This window comes from Andrena cerasifolii, chromosome 3, assembly GCF_050908995.1.
Source record: "Andrena cerasifolii isolate SP2316 chromosome 3, iyAndCera1_principal, whole genome shotgun sequence".
Classification (NCBI taxonomy): Eukaryota; Metazoa; Arthropoda; class Insecta; order Hymenoptera; family Andrenidae; genus Andrena; species Andrena cerasifolii.
The window spans coordinates 20,467,924-20,487,730 of NC_135120.1; the positions used below are offsets into that span (position 1 = coordinate 20,467,924).

Below are 19,807 nucleotides of genomic sequence, written 5' to 3' on the forward strand. Positions count from 1 at the left end.
TTTGTAATCAACATTTTTGTGATATTAAAAAGTGTGGCCAAAAAAATATTTTTATAATATTTGGAAAAGATATTTAACCAATATTTTGTGCTACTAGGGTAGCTTCATGAAATTAGACTCTCATGAGACAAGTTTCAGGATATAGGATATAGGCAGGTAATATGGAACGGCACGTAATATGGAACTTCGTAAAATTGCGATAAATAAATAACGAACTCTTCACGCACTCGTGTATACTAGATCTCTAGACACAATAGACGATGATACTGACAATTGAGCATCAGTCGGGCATCCATCGTTGAAAGAGAAACGTTTATATTTTTCGTGGGGTGTAAAAGTTTCTGAAAACAGCATCAAACAGTTAAATATTGTGGTGAAGGTATGTTATAAAGTATTATTTTGATATAATTTATCATTAAATATATGCGTTCCTGATTATTCAACAATAGTTTACCAATAAAGTTACTTTCTTCTTAGTATAATTCTTAACTTCTTGTCGGATCATGTGCGTACCTAATATGGAACGGCCGATTTTCACTCTTTTCAGTTTCTTTACTATAATTGCAAAATAATCAGATTTTTACATTTAACTATGTAAATATGATTACGCATGAGTTCCTTCGTCCTCTCATGCCAGTTTTATTAAAAACAAACAAATTCCCCTACTTTTAACAAGCTTTTGAAATCAGATGTTCCATATTACCTGCCTTTACCCTACGCATTTTAAAAAATCTCATCTCTCGCGACTATTTCCATTGTTTGCATTTAGTAGTCGCTAAGACTTTTGTCTCATCATATAAAATCTCATCTCACCGCATCGCACCTTTAGGAAAGAATTCTGAGATCATACTAAATTATACTCCACTCCTCAGAAATTTCCCCAATCTCATGCTCTTGTTCAAATTAATCAGCAAACAGTGTTTTGCAAGCCAGCATTTGACAATATCCGTTCAGCCACTCAGCAGCGATATTCGGGCAAAGTGGATAGGTCCTCTATGCAATGAAAACTGCACCCTCTGACCTAAAAATTGTTTCCGCCAGCAGCACCCTCCCCGTGTTGCTCTCCAGACAGAAATCAGTCCAGCGACGTGCAGTTTTGCTGTGCAAACTGCGGGGTAACGAAGGCGTGGCGAACAGGGTCGATTGTCCACACCGAAAGCGGGGGGTGGTAAATTTTGGGGGAAACAAGGTGGAAAGTGGACAGCAGCGGGCGAGGGGTGTCGGCTTGTAACTGCCGCGCGCGAGATTTCAATATGCGCCGTTTGATAGATGTGCCGCTGCGTGGAGATTTTAAATGCAAATATAAATCTTCCGCCCAGACCGCAATCGGCGCGAGAAGATAGGGCGGGCCGGGGTGATGGCGGAGGGTTACGAAGGTGGGGTGTAAACGGCGCGCGTTCTCGCAGACCAGCGGAAGTACGGAACTGGAAGAACGGTATCACGGGCCGGCATCCTCCGTGTGCGTGTGCACCCGTGGCGGTGGAGAACGGAGTAATTACAATAGTCTGCCTCTTTGTTTTCTACCGGCGGAAGTCTATATTAGAGGGGCAGCCGCGTCGCGTGTAGTTTCCGCCGAGTTGATAGTTCGAAGTTCGTTACGAGATCTTTTTTCTTTTCATTTGCGTGGGCTTAATAGTCGCGCAACTGAAGCGAGCGGAGCTCGCGGATTTGTTTACGTGCCTGGCTAGCCTCAGCTCTTTTCTTTGAGAAATTAATGCTCGCGCTACTGAGTTTTAGCTGAAAATACTATCGCACAATTCAGAAAAAATCATGCTGCAGGCGTAACGGAATAATCAGGGCCAGCAGTCGCCGTTATTAACTGTTCACTGCTACGTTTAATTGCTAATAGAATCGATACACCTTTTTACATTCCGCAATTGCCTAAACCTGTTGGAGCGAACTTAGCATTCCTCCCAGAAAGCAATTGTGCTCGGAGCCGACGATTCGAAATCGGCTCGCCACGATCATCTAGGAGTATCTACACGCACAATCCGTTCCCGTAATAATAATGAAATACCATGGAGTCGAACGTTTATTTATTTCACCACGCGCTCGTGCCCAGCACCGCGTTCCAGAAAATATTGATTCGCCGTTTAAGTGGATTGCGCTTGTACCGAGGCAGTACGATTGTGCGCCCGCGCGCGCTGACGCGCTTGTAAATAAACCATAAAGCGATAAATTTGTCAAATCTTACACCACATTTTCGACCGTTTCATTGTTCATCCCTTCACTACGTTCGACTTATGAATTATTCAGCGGCTATGAATTATTCAGTAGAAGAACTGCGGAACTGGCCAACGTTTAACCATGTGATCTCTCCCCTCTTCTCTCTCTCTCTCTCTCTCTCTCTCTCTCTCTCTCTCTCTCTCTCTTTCTGCGCTGTATATAATATAAATCATGGTACGCATAAATCGCCTACGAACCGTGCCAGTCACTATCGATGAACGGGTTGAACAGAAATTTTTGGCAGGTTGCAACCTATTTTATAAGAATCACCACCCCTTTTACGATTTCACCGTGAATTATCTCACACCCTGTACATTCGGATACACGTAACTTCTAAATTCATGAAATTCAATGGGAAACATTTAAATGGATGGCACTTGCGAGTTCGTGATTACATTTTGAGTGACGTATAATATTTTTGGAATTATTTCCAGCGCACGAAACGTGCAAGTTAATAATATCAGTTATGTTTGTTAAGTGAAATATCATTTATTGCACGTGACTCCAATATTTATATTCCATGTACAAACACAGAGCGAAATGTTGTTGGGAGAGCTGTAATTAAAAATTTTGATGAAAATTTTTCACCCCGGGGTTATTCGCGAAACATTCGGCGATTTATGGTATGTGCGGTTGGAACAACCAGCGAATTGTTGGAGGGCTCGCGCACCCCCGTGATTTTTCCTGTTTATTTGCTTTCGCGCCGTTTCGATACACGGCAAGTCGATGTTCACTTTGCAGCGGTTGCGCGAATGTAAGTTTAATTTTTCATAAATCTTCGGTGGTTTCGGTCGATTAAGGGGGTATATCCGTTCGAATCCTCGGGAAATGTGTACGTTTTGTGGATTTTTTTACAAGTCAACGGCTTGATGAAGACTTCCCATTTTTTTACTATCTTTACATTGTATTATGACCTACTTTAAAAAAAAGTTTTAGTTAAAAAGCTATTGTTCTTCGGAAGTTATGAATACAAATCCGAAAGTCTCTCGATTTTAGACGGCTAAACGGTGGGCCTAAAAACTCGGCCTACGTTCAACCAATTCACTTCCAATTTTGCATGCAGGATCGTAATAAGATTCCACATCGTCCATCGAGGGCTTTTTTATTCCGATTCCCCGTTTATTAGTTATAAAGAAAAAAGGTGACCTTTTCTCTTAGAAAAATGTAACTTTACCTTTGATCTCTCACCATTTCTTTATTTTTCAAAATTTTCAAAATCGGCCCCGTTGGACGATAGCTATTGACGTACTTTATAAGCACATTTTATTGTTTTTGATCTCGGACACGACATGCAGCTGTTTTCGGGCCCACCGTTTAGCCGTCTAAAATCGAGAGACTTTCGGATATGTATGCGTAACTTTCGAAAAACAATAGTTTTTTAATTGAAACTTTTTTTTTAAGTAGTTCATAATACTATGTAAAGATAGTAAAAAAACGGGAAATCTTCATCAAGCCGTTGACTTGTAAAAAAATCCACAAAAAGTACACATTTTCCGAGGGTTCAAACGGGTATACCCCTTTAACTCCAGTAAGCATTTACGCTTCGAACCACCAGCTACCGTGTCAGGACTCGAGCAGGGGCCATTCTGAACGTTCATTGTCATTTTATATACTTGTGTTCTTGTATACAGAGTGCAAAGATAAATTAATGTAATTAATTGAAACTGAACCTTACAAAGCACGCAATCCAAGTATCGTTACTGGGATAAATGCTAAAGTATCTACTCCAAAAAAGTAAATTCTCGGATTTACGTCACATCCACTGTTGTTTCAGGTATAATCCTCCAATTTCTCCGAATACACTGTCCCTGAAGAAAATTCATACTCCACAGAACGTGGAGGTGGATTCCTCCCATTAGGAAATTTAAGAAAATTCGATTTAAAGAAACAACGCAAAAGGATATTAAATTTGAGCAATCCCGTTATTTAATTCGCTCGCCATTGGGGGAGATTTTGGAACGCGAAGGGAATGCAGAAAATGCGAAACGATTCGACACGGTACAGTTCCCAAATTCCACCGTGCACGCGTTGCGATTTGTTGAGCACATTTTGCAATCGACTATCCGGAGCATTACCGTCTATCATAGTCGATGTTATTTAAACGCACGATCAAAAAGCGGTCGCTTTGAGTCGATAGCGCTCCCATGGCGGAGATTAACGCGTCACGGGATTAAAATTACATTACGTGCGATCCAAAGGGGTGCGCCACGCATTATCTGCGCGCTCGCGAGCACAGGAACGGTTTTGCCGTTTCACAGGGAATTATCGAGCATTACCGACCCCCGTTCGATCTGTTTTTATTCGCTCTGAAAATTCGAAGAGCCTGGCGCGCTGCGTCGCGGAATAAAGCGCATAACTGTGGCAGACTTCCACGATGGAAATATTGAATAACAGTCGCGCCTCGTGTGTCGCGCGAACAATATCCCTTTTCTCCGTTTTTTGGAAAATATGCGCATCGATGTCGCAGGTGGGGGAGGCCGTTATCACGCGAGAGCAATCAAAAACGAACAAGGTGTGCAGGCATGCATCGACGTGTGCTTTGCGTTTGTTAGAAGCTACGCGAGGCTTGTATTTATCAGCAATCGACGGAGGTGCCAGGCACTCGAACAAAGGAATAGGTACAATTTCTGGAAAACCAAAAGTTCGCTCTGTTGCAATTTTTGGAATGGTGGACACTTTTCTTTAGAGAATCACAGTTCGTGATGCACTCCCGATAGATTTATAAAACTATAGACGGTAAATATTTGAACGGTTCTGGTTATTAAAATGTCCCCTGTGTGTAAAGAGCGCAATTAGTGATTGAAATGAAAGATACCGGGTGGAAAGTGTCTGAACGTATTACGAAGCTTTCACCTGTCATATTCCATCGCGATATGTACTCTTTATGTTCCACTTTTTTTCGAACATATAAATCCCGAGAAAAGCCACTGCTCGCAGGGGGATGATTCCGCAGGCAACGATAACGTCGTCACCGTTGCGTTAAGCGCTCGTCGAGCTGATAAATCGGGAATTTACTGACGCTACCTCCCTTTCTGTAGTTTCAGCCCGTCGAGTCGGGAGTTGCGTGCGCACCTGTTCACGCGAGAGCATTCCTTTTTTTCGAAAATATATTCCCGAAAGATCGTACTTTTTAAAAGAAGGAAAAAAAAACAATGGCTTTAAAACATTGTTCCCGTTTCGAGGTTTTTCCAGTCGCTCGAATATTACTCCAGAGAAACGAAAATTTTTTTACGAATAGGAGATTCTTCCTTCATCTGTATACACTCTCCTCTTTATTACCTTTTGCTGCGCCTTATATCCAGTCAATTCTGCCATTATTTAACATGTACATAAATCATTTAAGGCGCCTATCACATAAAACGAATCGGGGGATTCGGAATTCGAACAGGAATGCGAGTTACTCTGTGACTCAGTGTTACGGTATCACCTCCATATCGTCAAACGATACTGCGTCGACAATCACTTGCCACGGTGCAATAACGATTCCGATCGAACACGACACAGGAGGGGAAATGTTGACGACTGACAGGAAGTCGTACCATTATGTCAGATCTCGCTTCCTGCGAACGTTTTGACGGTAGACTAGCGCGATTCAATATTGCTTAGGTCGTTTGAATTATCCATTACACTTACCCCCTATTCTCACTCACTTTCACCCTGTATTAACTTTCATCTTTCCTCTTCCACCCTCCCTCTGATCCTGTCATTCTCTACAGCTGAAACGACCTTCATCTTCCTCTACTAAATAGCTATTTTATAGAGATGTATTTTGCTCTCTCTTTTTTTCTAACAAGTTTTATAATTTTGCTGCTAGAGATCTACCGACTAGTGGCTGACTAGTCGGTTAAGGGGTTACGCCACCCCCAAGCACTCGAAACAGCACTAAACTATTTAGACGAATTTTTTTTGCTGATAGTGTGAGGATGAAAATTATTTCTTTCCTTATCTTGTGTAGAACATGTATCAGTGCGTATATTGTATAAATACTGTACGAAAATATAAAAAATTGGCTGAGTTATTTGTTGTCCCGCGAAGCTTGTCTGTCGTTACACGCGTGAGTGCTATACCAAATTGTAACACCCAGGTTCATCTGAAATGAAAAACATGATGATTTTAGTGTTCCTTTATAAAATACCTACAATGTAGCATATGGATTTGAGAAAAAAAAATATTGCACAAATGAGAGCAAGGTATATAAATAGCATTTTTTTTAGAAAATAACGACACTAGAAGTTTGAAATCACTTTTCCCCTATATTTTTCACCCTTTCAACGGCTTTGAAAATTATAAATTTTCAATTTTTGTATTTTTTCCTGGTATTCCCCCCTAGCCAGAAGTATATTCTTCAAAATAAAAAAAGTTTCAGTCGAATCGGATAATAACTTTTGGAGATACAGGTCCCACCGTTTTGAGAACACTGTTTCGAGAAAAACGCGTTTAAAGTTTTACGTGGGCGCCGAGTGGCCGGTTGTTGCCCACTCAAATGCCTATAACTTCGAGAATTTTACGAATTTCAACAAATCCTTTTAAACACGTATTCCTAAAATGTTGAACATTCGAAAAATGAAATAAAAAAATCGACTTTTAGATCGGAACCTCCCCTTAAGCCAACTATCCGGCCACTTTTGTAATCGGCGACTAGTCGGCTTCTTGGGGGCCGATTAATCGGCTAGTCAGCCAAAACCCTAGTCGGTACATCTCTACTATTTTATAAGTCATGGAGCACTTTGGTTAACTCTGCCCATCGATGTCCTAGCAACTGATCGGTCTCACTTCATTATGAACACTGCGCCGTCCAAGGTTATTTCGCGTAAATGCTCGAACACAACGCGCCCCCTTCGTCCTCATCCCCTTTGCTCGTCGACGATGTTCAATTTCCAATTCGATATGGGAACGCTCCGTCGAAAGGGATTGAGAAGGGCGGAGGGAACACTCGAAGCGCAGAGGTCGGTTTCGTGTCGCGAACAGGTGGAACGAAGCACGGAGCGAGGAAGGGAAGGGGCGGGGAGTGTACGTTGTCTGACAAAACAATTCGGTTTCTTGTTGGTGGACGAGGAAAATGTTCGGATGGTAGATTAGCGAGAATTACGACGGCAGAGTGTTTCGCAGGCGCACGCTTCTCTATCTATGAATTGTTTTAGAGCCCGCGTTTTTCTCGGAATTTATCTGCTGTTTTGTAAGTTCACAACTTGCTGCAGCTTCGCGTAGATTTCGTTCCTGTTTCACAGTTATCACTGGCGAATATATATTGTTCGGAGGTTTGAATCCTTCTGTTAAAGCGCGGTTCGGATCGAAATAGTATCGGTGGCAAGGCGAAAAGGGGAGAACCGATTTTAATCTAATGCGGAGAGGAAATGACGCGCTATAGCGGTGAACGCGCGAACGATCAGATTAGCAGCGTGAATATTTCGGCAACGTCGGAATACAAGAAAATATAGGCAGGGTTGATCACGGACCGATGCATGCGAGCGATGCACCCGATTTACGCGACATGGAAACGGGCCATCTCGAGTCTGGCGTAACTGTTCTCGGATAAATGCAACGGCCTTGATAACGATCGGGATTACTCAGCTGACTGAATGCGCCATAGAGGCTTTGGCCCACCCGTTCCAGTGCCGTGAGAATCATTCAGCCATAAATGAAAGAGCAGCACCGCGCGGCTCGATGATATTAGCATGACCGGATTAATTAGAAAAACGAAATACCAGGGAAAACAACAGAGAGACGCGAACTTCCAACACCTTGCTAAAGAAGTGGCAAGAGTGATCTCCATTGAAGGAGAATTAACTACAGTATAGTTAGCAGCGAGCAATTAGCAGCGTAACGATGTTCAGACAAGAAGGGAGGGAATATAGAAAAGACAGAAAGGGATGAAGCAAGAGAAGGTGGAACACTGCCTTTTATTTCCTTCCGAAGTGAAGAGAGCCCAGCGAAGAGCTGGAGCGAGGAACCTCCTTCTACCTCGAAGGAAATTCCAAGGGTGATGGAAATTATCACGGCCCACTACGTTACGGGAAGCAGTGCGCAAATATTCGTGAGATGCGTTTAGCAAGACGTTCGCGGGATATTGTCCTCGAGGCGGAATTTTATAACGCCCCCTCTTGTGTCCTGGTATGATATCGATTCAGTGCTGAAATTTTCTCCGCTTTTCTGATCCCTCGAGTAACAACTGCCGCGCCGAATTTTTACGCAACAGTGTCGGGTGCTGCTAGTTTAATTGCGTCGAGTGTGAAAGGATGGATTGCACAGTAGCCTTGACAAATGCTCGGCCTAGTTACGCGAGAAGGTATCGAATGCTCGGTGGTTAATGCCGCGAGTCGAGTATGCGACATGATAAAGGATCGAGCGCGTCCCACCGTGGAGCTCGACTATTGACTCCTGATGTTCACCCTCTTTTCCGCCTCGTAAACACGCCGCTGGCCCGCGAAAAAAAGCCGAGCCCCGCAGAATGAACTGCGCGCGGAAGTGACGCGTGAAAAGGGTATGTCATTTACGAATTTATTTTATCGAGAGGGCGTGAACGGCTCCCGGGGACGACGCCTAGGGGAACTCCATCACCGTGAATGCTGGCATGACTTGCCACCTTCTGGCAATTTATATCGCGAGTACGTTAAACGCGTGTTCCCTTTCTTATTATTGAACGCGAGTCGCGCGAGGATATTTCTCAGCCGAGCAGAAATATTGGTCGGGATAAAGAACGAGGGGTGTTTTCATTCCAACGTCTGCTCGAGGATCGAACGATTATTGCCCGACTTCCCTTCGATATCGTTTTTATTGCGCGCGAGGTATGTACTGAAAAGTGCACAGTGAATTTTCGACACAGATCTTCTCGAGAATAATACACTGTGTGGAACATTTTCGAACGGCAGTGCGTTCCGGGTGAAACATAAGTCAGTAGAATGGGAGTATCGTTGGTCAGACAAAGAAGGAGATTGAATTTACTTGTTTTAGACGCGCTGGGCGAGGATAGCGTGTACGAGGACATGTTAAATTTTTCCTCCGTATTTACGTTTCAGGTGGCACCTGATGTTACGAGCAAAACGAGGCGGCCTCATATATCGCGGGGATCTTTACATACGCGCGTGGCAGCTGCAAAGTGAATCCCGTCGCCGTGCTCACCAGCATCAGGGGAACATCTGCCTATCGGTCAGTAATTTTAACTGTTATATTCCGTTCTCGATCCCCTGGTTTACCGTGGCGGCACTTTTCACGAATGAGCTTTTCCACGTCAAAACGAATAGGTGAAAAATTTGCTTCCATCGATTCTCTTAAAAATTACAGCATTTTCAACCTTGCAAACGCAAAGCATACTGAATTTCAACGGCCTATGTCAAATAGTTTTCGAAATATTTAATGTTGAATAATGAAGTTGGAATTTCGACTGTAAAATTTAAGAAAAAAATTAAAACATATGATTTCGGCGCACACTTTTATTCTTTTAAAATGAATATAAGAAGGTGGCATTATCTTTAAAAATGACCGAGATATTACAGTTTAAGTGATGACGCGTCAGCCGATTTTGTTTCAATTCTCGAAACTTTAACATTAAATATTTCGAAAACTATTTGTCACAGGCCGTTGAAATTCAGTATACTTTGTTTTTGCAAAGTTATCGACAAATGCTGAAAGCAAATTTTTCACCTATTAGTTTTGGCGTGGAACAGCTCGAATGGAAGGCGTTTTAAAGCACTCAGACTTAGGAAAACATTACGGGTAGTTTCATTCACGCTTGGCCCCAAGAGGGCAGTACATAAAGCATTCTTTATTCTCTTTTCCTTGGATATTACACGATAATATTTGCTTGAAACATGATCTTCGATGGTGTAGCCAGAGTTACGGTTCAAAAAGGGTCAGGTAATGGTACCCTCCCCATTACATAAACATCAAATCCCAGGCTGCGAAGGAATATTTTGAACCCCGTTGTTAATGGCCACGAAAATGATCGTACCGTAAAATTGTACCACGGAATAACCTTTACCAACGTGTTGTAATTCTAACGGAATACAGTAAGCGCAACATAATATCGCGCTACAGCGTTGCGAAGGTAGGAAAAAGTGTGCGATGCTACAACGGTGCTGGAATCGCGCAACGTCGCAGTGATATTCGTAAAATTTATTACCTTTAATCCGCGAGGCATTTCCACAGAGGGATGCAACGACGGAAAGTAGACGAGTACATAATATTAATACTTCTATTAAGTTCCCAGTCTCCTCGACGTTGCTTCCAGTTCGCGGACCTTTTACTTTGATCCGCGGCTTTTAATCTTCCCCTCATTCTTCCGCGGCGCTCGTTCAGTTCATTTTTGTCTTTGGATACTTCCTGTCGCGGAAACATCCCGATAAAAGTAATTGAACAAATTACTCGGAAGCTGCCGAGGAGGTCGGGCACGGCGAACAGAGTGTAGCTCCGTTTTCCCGGTGCCCCTTTTAAACTCTTTCGGAGATTAATTGAGATTCTTCGGTCACGTCGTATCGCCATAATTCTAATTAAATAGATTTGGCTGCCCTCGGCCTGTCTGCCTCCTCCCTCGATCCCTATTCAACGCGCGTTCCCGCGGCGCAATTCGTTCCAGTCGTTAAAGGTTCAACTCGTAAAAACTTGGGTATTTTGGACCGCGACGTTTCCTCCTCTTCCGTTGCCATTTGTTTTTTTTTTCTTCGTTTCTCGGCGCAGCGTCCTCTATTCGGAATGGGTAGGTACGCTCCTCGGAAAGCCGTAGTAAATGGCAACGAGTTCGAACGATGTGGGACTGAGGAAGGTATCTGAAATTCTTGAACTAGAACGAAACACCCCCGACGCGATCAGATTGAACTTCAAGACGTTATTATATCGAAAGCGAATAACCTTTCACACAAGTCCACGTTGAAAGAAGCTCCGGTCATCCCCGAGCACGTCGAACAATCCCAGCCCACGTCCCCGCGGAGTAAACCTCCCTCCATCATCCGGCAATGACAAAGTCTCGATCAGCCTAACGACTCGGCGGAGACACTGGCCTGGCATCGATCAGCCGGCGTCGACGGGGCCAGGAAGTCCCGCGTTTACGCGTGTTCTAGCCGTGTACCCTCTGCAGCCTGGTAAACGTCAGGGCTCTCCCCTCACAAACATGTCGGATTGTCTGTTGCAGGAGGGCGGCTGTTCGACACCGCGTGTCGCCAGTGTGTCGGTGCAGCTTGAGCAGGACAGCAACAAGTCGGAGCAGCTGGAACGGGCGCCCCGTTGTAACGTACGTACCTGTAGACAGCCGAGAAAGGGAAAGGCGCGGGTGACCGCGCCAGCGCTCCTCGTACAGAACCTCCTGGAGACGCTCTAGCTCTCGCGAATCTTCGACTAACCACCCCGTACGCTGGCCCCGTCCTTCGGCCACCCCATCGACGAGAGCCCTCTGGCACATTCGACAACAGGCTGGGTTCTGCGGCTTTAGGTGTGCGGAGTCGGGGCTCCCTATGGAACGCCGGGCTGCGGTTCAACGAAACGAGGAAAGAAGGAAGGATGTGGTCTGGGCCCTGTGTGTCGCTGTCGGTCGCGCGTCTCCCCGTGTGATGCGCTCCGCGTTTGGCCCTGGTCGGTGAACGATGCAGGCGGCGTGAAAACCGGGACAGACGCAGGAGCGGGTAGATATTTGACTTTGCTTGAATTCCTGGCGTCGAGTACTTGACGACCACGGAACGTTACGAGGATGGGCGTGCCCAGAGTTGGTCAGGCGGCTACGTTTTCACGAGGACCAAGCGAGCTGCACTTTGGCCGGCATTCGGTGTAATACAGGGTGTTTGGAAACTGTAGGTAGAAACTCAGCTGGGAGGCATCGTATCGGCATGCATGAGAAGATACGAGGAAGTGGATGTCTCGGGAGTACAGTGTGTCAAAGTCTAATGGGTGATCTTGGAGTCGCATTTTATTTCTAGCAATTATTCTGTCATTCAGATCGGGATTTGTCGCGTGAAGCGAGATACTGTAAAGCTGAACCTGCAAACTTGAAGAATAGTTAATTTACAGAGCTTTACGTTCCTTTTCGCGTGTTCTGAATATTACCCAATGAAGTTTGCATCTGCCAGTCTACAGCGGCCTGTATACGAGTAGGATGATGAGATTGTAAGAAAAGTTCTACCAGAACCTGGGACTAGAGAGTGTCCTTTCAGAGAACAATCGTTCCAGCCTGACGATAATCCTCGCGTGTACTTCAACAAGCGGCTACCGGCGTTGGTAATATAGTTACTATCAGTAGTGTCGAGATGTTTCTATAAATATTCGCTGTACTTCGAGTGTGCTTTCGACGTTCTCAGAGAAACAATTCTCGCCATGATGGGTACCCATCGCTGTGTTTTCCCCGTGTGATTTTTGACGTCGACAGGTACTCGAGGATGCCTCGAGACACGTCGATTCCGCGTTTACAGACGCGCGTCCCGCATCGTGCACACGGGTTCTCGAAGCGAATCTAGCTAAATCCAGGGAATCTCGAAGATAAATTCCACTCGTCGTATATTCTCAAAAGTCAGCCAACGTTTTAACACGATTTAACGTAAATTAATTGAAATTAATACACCTGAAAGTAGGTGAACGTTGAAGCAGAAGTGACCAACTTAAAACATGCATCGCCGCCCCAATTACGTTACACGCAAATATCAGCTAAATCAATTATCCATCGATCTCAGAAGAAATTTCCACGGTTCTCGAATCGCGGACTCGTGCGCACGATTATTTCGGACGGGCGGAACCTATTGAGAGCACGCGAATGATCGCCAGCGAGAATTCCGCGGTCACGAGGTGGCGATGCGACGCGCCTTCGTTCGAAGCATCCTTTCGAAGGAGTACTTTCCTTTCACCTTCATTCCTAACGAGACGAAAGAGCACGCCTTCGTTGCAAGCAGCGTGGTCGACGAGGGGGAGGCCCGTCGGGTTGTAAATACGTTAGCTCTTTCGTCGTCCGGACGTTTCGCGACGGACAGTGGACGTTGGTGCCGAGCGTCGAGACGCTCTCGAATTTATTTTTCACAGGACGACGAGCTCGACGACGATGGTGGAACCGTGTCGCGCGCACTACTCCGCTCGGCTGTAATCGTTTCCCTCGGATCGTTCTTCGCGTGTTTGCCTCTCATTGCCGAACACGTAGTTCTTCGCACGTAATTACACGGTGCCAATCTTAGCGTAATAAACGTACCACCGAGCCTGGCCGTTCGAAATGGCTTCTTTTTTTGTAACAGTACACGGCTAAGCGAGTGGTACACACGTCGATAAGGGAAGGAGTAAGAATAAAGTCATTCTTCGATGAGCTTCGTGCGGCAACGTTTCTGGCGTTCGGTGAGGCGCGATTCGCTCTGGCCGAGCTCGATCAAACGGTTTTGAATTTTCTTTAAATCGCCAACGCGTTTGGTAATTCGTCACTGATTCGTTGTTCCTCGAGATAATCCGCTCTCTAGCCGATTAACCGCGAACGCCTTTCCTAACGGGTGTTTCGAAATTGCTAGGAATTGGCTTGAATCTACGTTCCCGTCGATCGGACAAAGCGCGGTGGGACTGGATCTCAGCGGGCACAGTGGTAACTATTCGACGCTTCAATGTCCTCTGTTTCTGGAGATTGAAGCGAAGCTCATTGTGGCCGTTATTAAAGCGTTCTCATTAAAAGCGTCCCTCAGCCAGCAACGATCTGCAGTCTTTAATTCGGAGCGGAGGAAGCGCCCAGCTTCCTATCGCTATGCGAAGCCAACGGTCGAATCGCTGGGACCATTTCCTCCGATGAACCCGACGGGTCGCGGTGTTCCTGCCGATGCTCGGGGGGACAGTCGAAATGAAGCGGGTTTTAATTAAGAGGGATACTTCGATCATAGCAAGTTCTCTTGTGTATCTTTCCGAGGCTGCGGGTATTGGCCCGATAAAACGTCGAAGTCTCTTGTTTAAACGGGGTCGAAGGTGACGCGGAACACGTCCCCCCGTCGTCTCTCTCCGTTGTTCCCCTTTCAGTCGGTTTACACGCGGCCGCGCTCGCCTGTCCTCGTAAATCGTCGCTTTCAAACGAACGCCGGCCCCGAAACGTTGCCAAAACTTAATGGAAGACCAATGTATATACCATGTACACTAAAAAACAGAAAAAGAAAAGGAAGGAAAAAAAAACCAACCGTTGGAACATCGAATTGTCCGGCGATGCTTATTGAAATTCTCTACTACGATTATCGTTCAAGTAATAAACACGGTATGCGTGCGTTGTGTGTGTGTGTGTGTGCGCGTGCTGGACGGATGTGTGTGGGTATCGGTCGTATTCGGGAGTTTTTGAATACAGTGTGGGGTACGAGGGCGCGATCGAGGCTTCGAATAAGATTCCGCGTGTGTCAAATGCGAAGACGTGACGCGAATTTATCGACGACATTTGCGTTGGTCCGTGTACGTTCCATACCTAACCCGCTAACCCCCCCCCCCCCCCGACTCTCCCCGGCCCGCATGGAGAATTTTTAAATCGAAGCACGTTGGCGACGATACAGAGGAGACTGCCACCGGCCAGCGCAGAAATTTACCCCGCAGAACCGATTCGACGGGACGATCTCATTGCGGATAGACGGACGTGAGCAACGAGGTCGGCGGGGTGGCGAGCAGCCCTTGAAGGTCGATTCGATCGAGATGAAATATTTTTTTAACCGTGCCGGTGCACCAGCGTCAACGTTGCTTCGACGGGTACTAGTATACAGGGTGTTTCGTTGACAGCTCGCTCGCGGTGGATCCAGGGGACTGGAATGAATTGGATTAACGGCAGGGCTTCGTCTTTGAATCAGTATTGCGGGGACTCGAGTGTTTGAGCGTGAGTAGCGTTCAGATAATTGCAGAGGCTATGGGTTAGGCTCGAGGAGTGAGTTCATGTAAATTCTGGGCGATATTGTTTCTCATTCTGCCCTCCCCAGTTAAACTGTCCTATCTAGCATTTTTTCATTTTTCGAGATATGTTGAAATATTTGAAGTACCACAATTTCTTTTACCTTTTACGTAAAGTTAGAAAACTCTACGTGCTTCGTAAAAGTTTATAAAGAGTATAATGTATTTACCCTAACTTATTTCCAAATGGTTATAATATCCTATCTAAAACAATTAATCAATTGGTACGGTAATAATACATCACCTACCGGTACACCTATTACAAAAAATTATATTAGGCTGTTACGAAATAATAACAACATGTTTTAATTAGAATGAAGGAAAATAAGGACGGTACAAAGTAAATGATAAAACTTCAGTTTTCTCGGTTGTTTCAAAATGTTAGATAGGACATTTTAGCTAAAGAGGACAGCATTGACTGCCAGGGAGTATTGTACCGTGAGTGGTTGTTTTAAGAGAAATTCTGACGCGGAAGAACGCGGCTGTTCTACGTGCACGCAGCACCTTGTATACTCACGACGAAACTAACTCTGATCCATCTTCGATGTAAAATAAATTGTTCACGGTGTTTCATTTACGTGACGATTGATAGCTTGAATTTTCGCGCGCACGAATGAGAGTGGCTAGATCTCTCGGAGAGAGAGAGAGAGCGGGTACCGACCTCTCGCCCGAGGCAGCGCTGCAATGGTAATCGATGTGATTAAGGATCCAGTTAATTCCTCGAGACGACGACATGTAAACGTTATTTTATTATCGTAACGAATAGTAACGGAGAAGTATTCATATAGCTATGCTTTACTACCTGAACGGTACTGAGATTGTTACAATAATTGCTCAGCGGTCAAGGTGTGGCGGCGATTTGTTCATCGCTTGATGTGTACAGTACAACAACCTACACGAATAAAGAAACGAATATAGCTACTTTTCCAAACCTTAAATGATCTACGGCGAACACTAACTTCCGCGATCGTTCTCGTCCGCGTTTATCCGCCGTGTGTCACGCGTTGGCTACAGCAAAAGAAGAGAACCTGTAAAAGCGAGGCTCAACTCTTTTTTTTTAGACACAAAGGAATATCTAGGCTCGCTGATGGATCGTCAAAATCCGTTCAGTTCCTAGCCAGCTTTCACGGGTAGGAGCAGCTGAAAACGATCCGCGGTAACTGCTTGTCGCGCTGCTCGTTTCTCGCGTTTCCCTTTTCCCTTCCCGTGAAACTTTCTGATTGGCAGGGTTGACTGTTCCGCAAGGTCGGTCTGGGACACAATGATATGGACGCGCGAGTCGCGATTCCGTGTCGATCGAAGCTCGGCGATCTCGGCGGCCTAGCGAGAGGGGAAAGCGACGTGGGAATACCTCTGTGAAGCAGCAAGAGTGGACAAAATAGCGGCTGGAAACGGAACGGGGTGTGTCGTCGATGCCATTAGGATCGACGCGGAATCCCCTGTACGTGGGTCGTATAATAATTAGCCGCGAAACTTGATTAGTCTAGGTTACTACTCCATAGACCAGTTTGTACATCTAATTACAATACGTTATTGCGCATATTCATTGCGAATACGAGGCAATTATAAATTATCATAATAAAGTGTATGTTTATATACATGTGCCGGGGTATTCGTTCGATTTATGTCCCGATACCCTCGACCGCCGCCAATATTGCTGACTCCTACCACTTGCTCGGCCCGCGCCTAATCAATTATCCAGTTTCAGGCCGTTTAATTACGGCCGCTCGGTGAAAATTGCGGTTTCCGATGACCAAAACGGGACGAATTTGTGGATCGTTTCCGTCACGATATATATCGACGCTCTTTTTTTGTTATTCAAGTGTCTGGTAACTATTATAACGCGGCCTGGATTCTTGAAACGAATGCTGGGTGGGAGAACGAAGAATCTCGGTGGAAGGGAGAGGAAAAGGTTTTTCATAAAATTGTAGGATTCCACTGGAACTTTTCATTGATTGGGTTCTCAAAGTAAATTCGCCGCTTGTGCCGTTTGTTTATCCTAGAGCTGATTCCGCCTCACCCTTCTCTTCGTTCGGCTCCATTTTCCAGAAGCGTAGTAACTGGCTAGGGGAAAGAATTTTGTATTGGCCTCGACTACCCGATGCTCCACGGGTCCCGGCAGATTCCTGTCGCCGAGCTTTCGCAAACATTGCAGTTTGCTTCATCAGGAGCTGGTTGACATACTGCAGCTGGGAAGAGTCAGCAGGAAGGATTCTTTGGACGATCATTCCGAAGCCAAGATCAATATCATTAAGGGCAACTGGAGACCGTAGAAACCTTTCGACGTTTGTCCATTAAGCGTCGTACTATTCTATCTTATTTATTCAACACACATTGGCGGAAAATACTATCAACGTGCTGTCCTATAAAATCTTCTACAACGCGGATCGAGCAGCTGAATATTTCGCGTTAACCGCGAGTCGATGAAACACGATAAAAATTCTCCCGTACTGGATAAATAATTCCCGAGTTGATCGAGACGAAACTTTTGCACTCCACTGCACCATTCCACATTCACAGGCACTATCTGATGCTCAGTGATAAGTATATTGTTGCGAGCAGCCGAAGAGAAAAGAAGGTCAGCCCCTTCAAGAGGACGATCAGGAGGCCGACCAGAAGACGGTCTTGTAAGGTTTGAGCTTGTACCAGCTATAAATCTATAGCTGTTGCCCTGTAAACCGAAATATAGTTGCGCAGTGTGTACGCGCGTGTAATTATTCTCTACTCCTTTGCGTCGGGGTGGCCAACGAGAAAACGCCCTGGTGCAACAATATTTATCAGTGGAAAAAGTTTGGCTGTTCCCAATCGATATCGCCTCTATCTACTTACAGGGGAAGATCCCGAAGCCGAAAATTCAAAAAATTCTGAAACTTTGTGAATATGTAGGCGATTTCCTCCTGATTACAGCGCAATTTTTCTTTGCCGCCCAAATTCACTCGAAGGTGGTGAAATTAACCCCCGAAAATTCGGCTATTTTCCGATTTTGTGTTGTAACTCGCGAAATGTAAGAGATAGAAAAATAGTTTCCGGACAAAAGTTACTTCTCTTAATTAGATCTATCTTTTGGTAAAAAAATATTTTACAGTTCACGAGTTATAACAGAATGTCGGAAAATAACCGGATCTTCAGGGGTCAATTACACCCCCTTAGAGTGCATTTGGGCAGCAAACAAAAATTGCGTTTTAATCAGGGGAAAATTCCCCACATATTCACGAAGCTTCAGAATATTTTGAATTTCCGGGTTCGGGATGTTCCCTTGTTAGTGAACATCGCCACCGAATATCAGCGCGAATGGAAAATAATAGGACCAGCAGATAACGGAATCGCAACTTTCAGACGTGCATCCATTCGTTCCTCCTTAAATCGCAGCTCTTCCCTGCGACTTAATCGGGCGCGGCTGGCGGCAGTCGCGTTGCCGTTTCCGCCAGAAGTTTTTCTCCGCGCGGGGAGGGGAGAACGGCGCGCACGGTTGACAACGATCCGGCCTGTTTGGATAAATCCGGGGCTGCCGGTACACCTGAGCACGTCTCTAGGAGGACGCGGGCGCGCAGGTGGTTTTGAAGAGTCGCAGGGCATTATGCGCGGCTCACAATGAGCGCGGGCAGCGGCACACAACGACGCCTGGGAATAATAGACCTCGCCGCAATGCAGAATTTCGGTGCCCCCCGGTAAGTATCGTGTAATTTTAACGGTAATTGCTGGCGGTTTAGCGTGCCACAATTGAAATAGCCCTTATTTCACCGGTTGTATGGAACCCCTAGGCTCGCCGCGGCCCAGAGGGCGAGCGGGACGGAGGAAGGGCTGAAAAGGCTTGGTTGAATTCCGCGCGATTACGTCAGGGGAAAGCACCCCTGCTTCCTGGCTCTCCGTCGTTTTTCCGCTCCCGTGGAAGAGGCTGCGCCTCTCGGGGAGCGATGAACAATGTGGCAGATGCTCTACTTGTATTTCGTACTGTCGTCCGTTCCGTTCTTTTTTTTATTTACCCAATTTCACTCGAACAGCAGTCTCGTAGCGTTCGATGTGCGATTATCTTTTCACTCGCTCGCATTGCCTCCCGTCTCGATTCCCACTAAACGAGCGATGGCATCTCCTTCTCCGCTCGCATGTCGGGAATAATGGTTGAAATGTGCCCACGAAGGATCAAGGGATGCGAGCGAGCTCACCGCGTGACGGCATCGAGCAGAAAATCAAATAAACGCCCGCGAAATATCGCGTCGAATATCAATGAAAACGGCGCATTCGCGAGCTTCGGATACAAACCACTCGCCGCATAAATCTTTCGCGAAAGCCTCCGGCCCCATTTTCATGGAGATCTGCCGCTCGGCGTATATACATCTTTCACGGCTATTAATATTTATAAATCTTTAGCCGGGAAGGCTCGAACAGCGTGGAAATAAGATGGGATGCTTCTTCGATTCAAATCGATCGAATAAAGGCTCGCGCGGGGTGCCGTCTCGCGGCGTCAAGGCACCTTTGACGTGTCGATTAACGTAAATCATTGTACAGTGAGGAATTCGCGTGGCTCGATTTCGCTGGACTGTATTGGAAAAGGAACGTGCGTCAATTATATTCGCAGTGGGATAAATAAAACTATCAGCAGTGTACAGAGGGTAGTCAACGGATGAAACGTGTGTTTTTTCTTTGCCCGTGTGTCGGCCGTGCTCGTCCGGCTCGCGCGGAATTCAACGGACGCCAGGAAATAATTAAATAACGCGGCGGTCGGTGA

General features: G+C 45.7%; 2 protein-coding genes across 2 annotated transcripts in view; one reads left to right on the forward strand and one right to left on the reverse strand.

The window, feature by feature from the left end:
* The window catches only part of LOC143366727 (protein O-mannosyl-transferase TMTC1-like), a 187,481-nt gene extending 171,479 nt beyond the window's left edge, over positions 1-16,002 (forward strand). Inside the window, exons 14-15 of the mRNA XM_076808045.1 lie at positions 9,243-9,372; positions 11,351-16,002. Coding sequence (XP_076664160.1) covers positions 9,243-9,372; positions 11,351-11,536 — 316 coding nt within the window. The 3' untranslated portion in view covers positions 11,537-16,002. The remainder of the gene's footprint in view (positions 1-9,242; positions 9,373-11,350) is intronic.
* The window catches only part of LOC143366758 (trypsin-1-like), a 356,002-nt gene that overhangs the window by 229,897 nt on the left and 106,298 nt on the right, over positions 1-19,807 (reverse strand). The window lies entirely within an intron of this gene.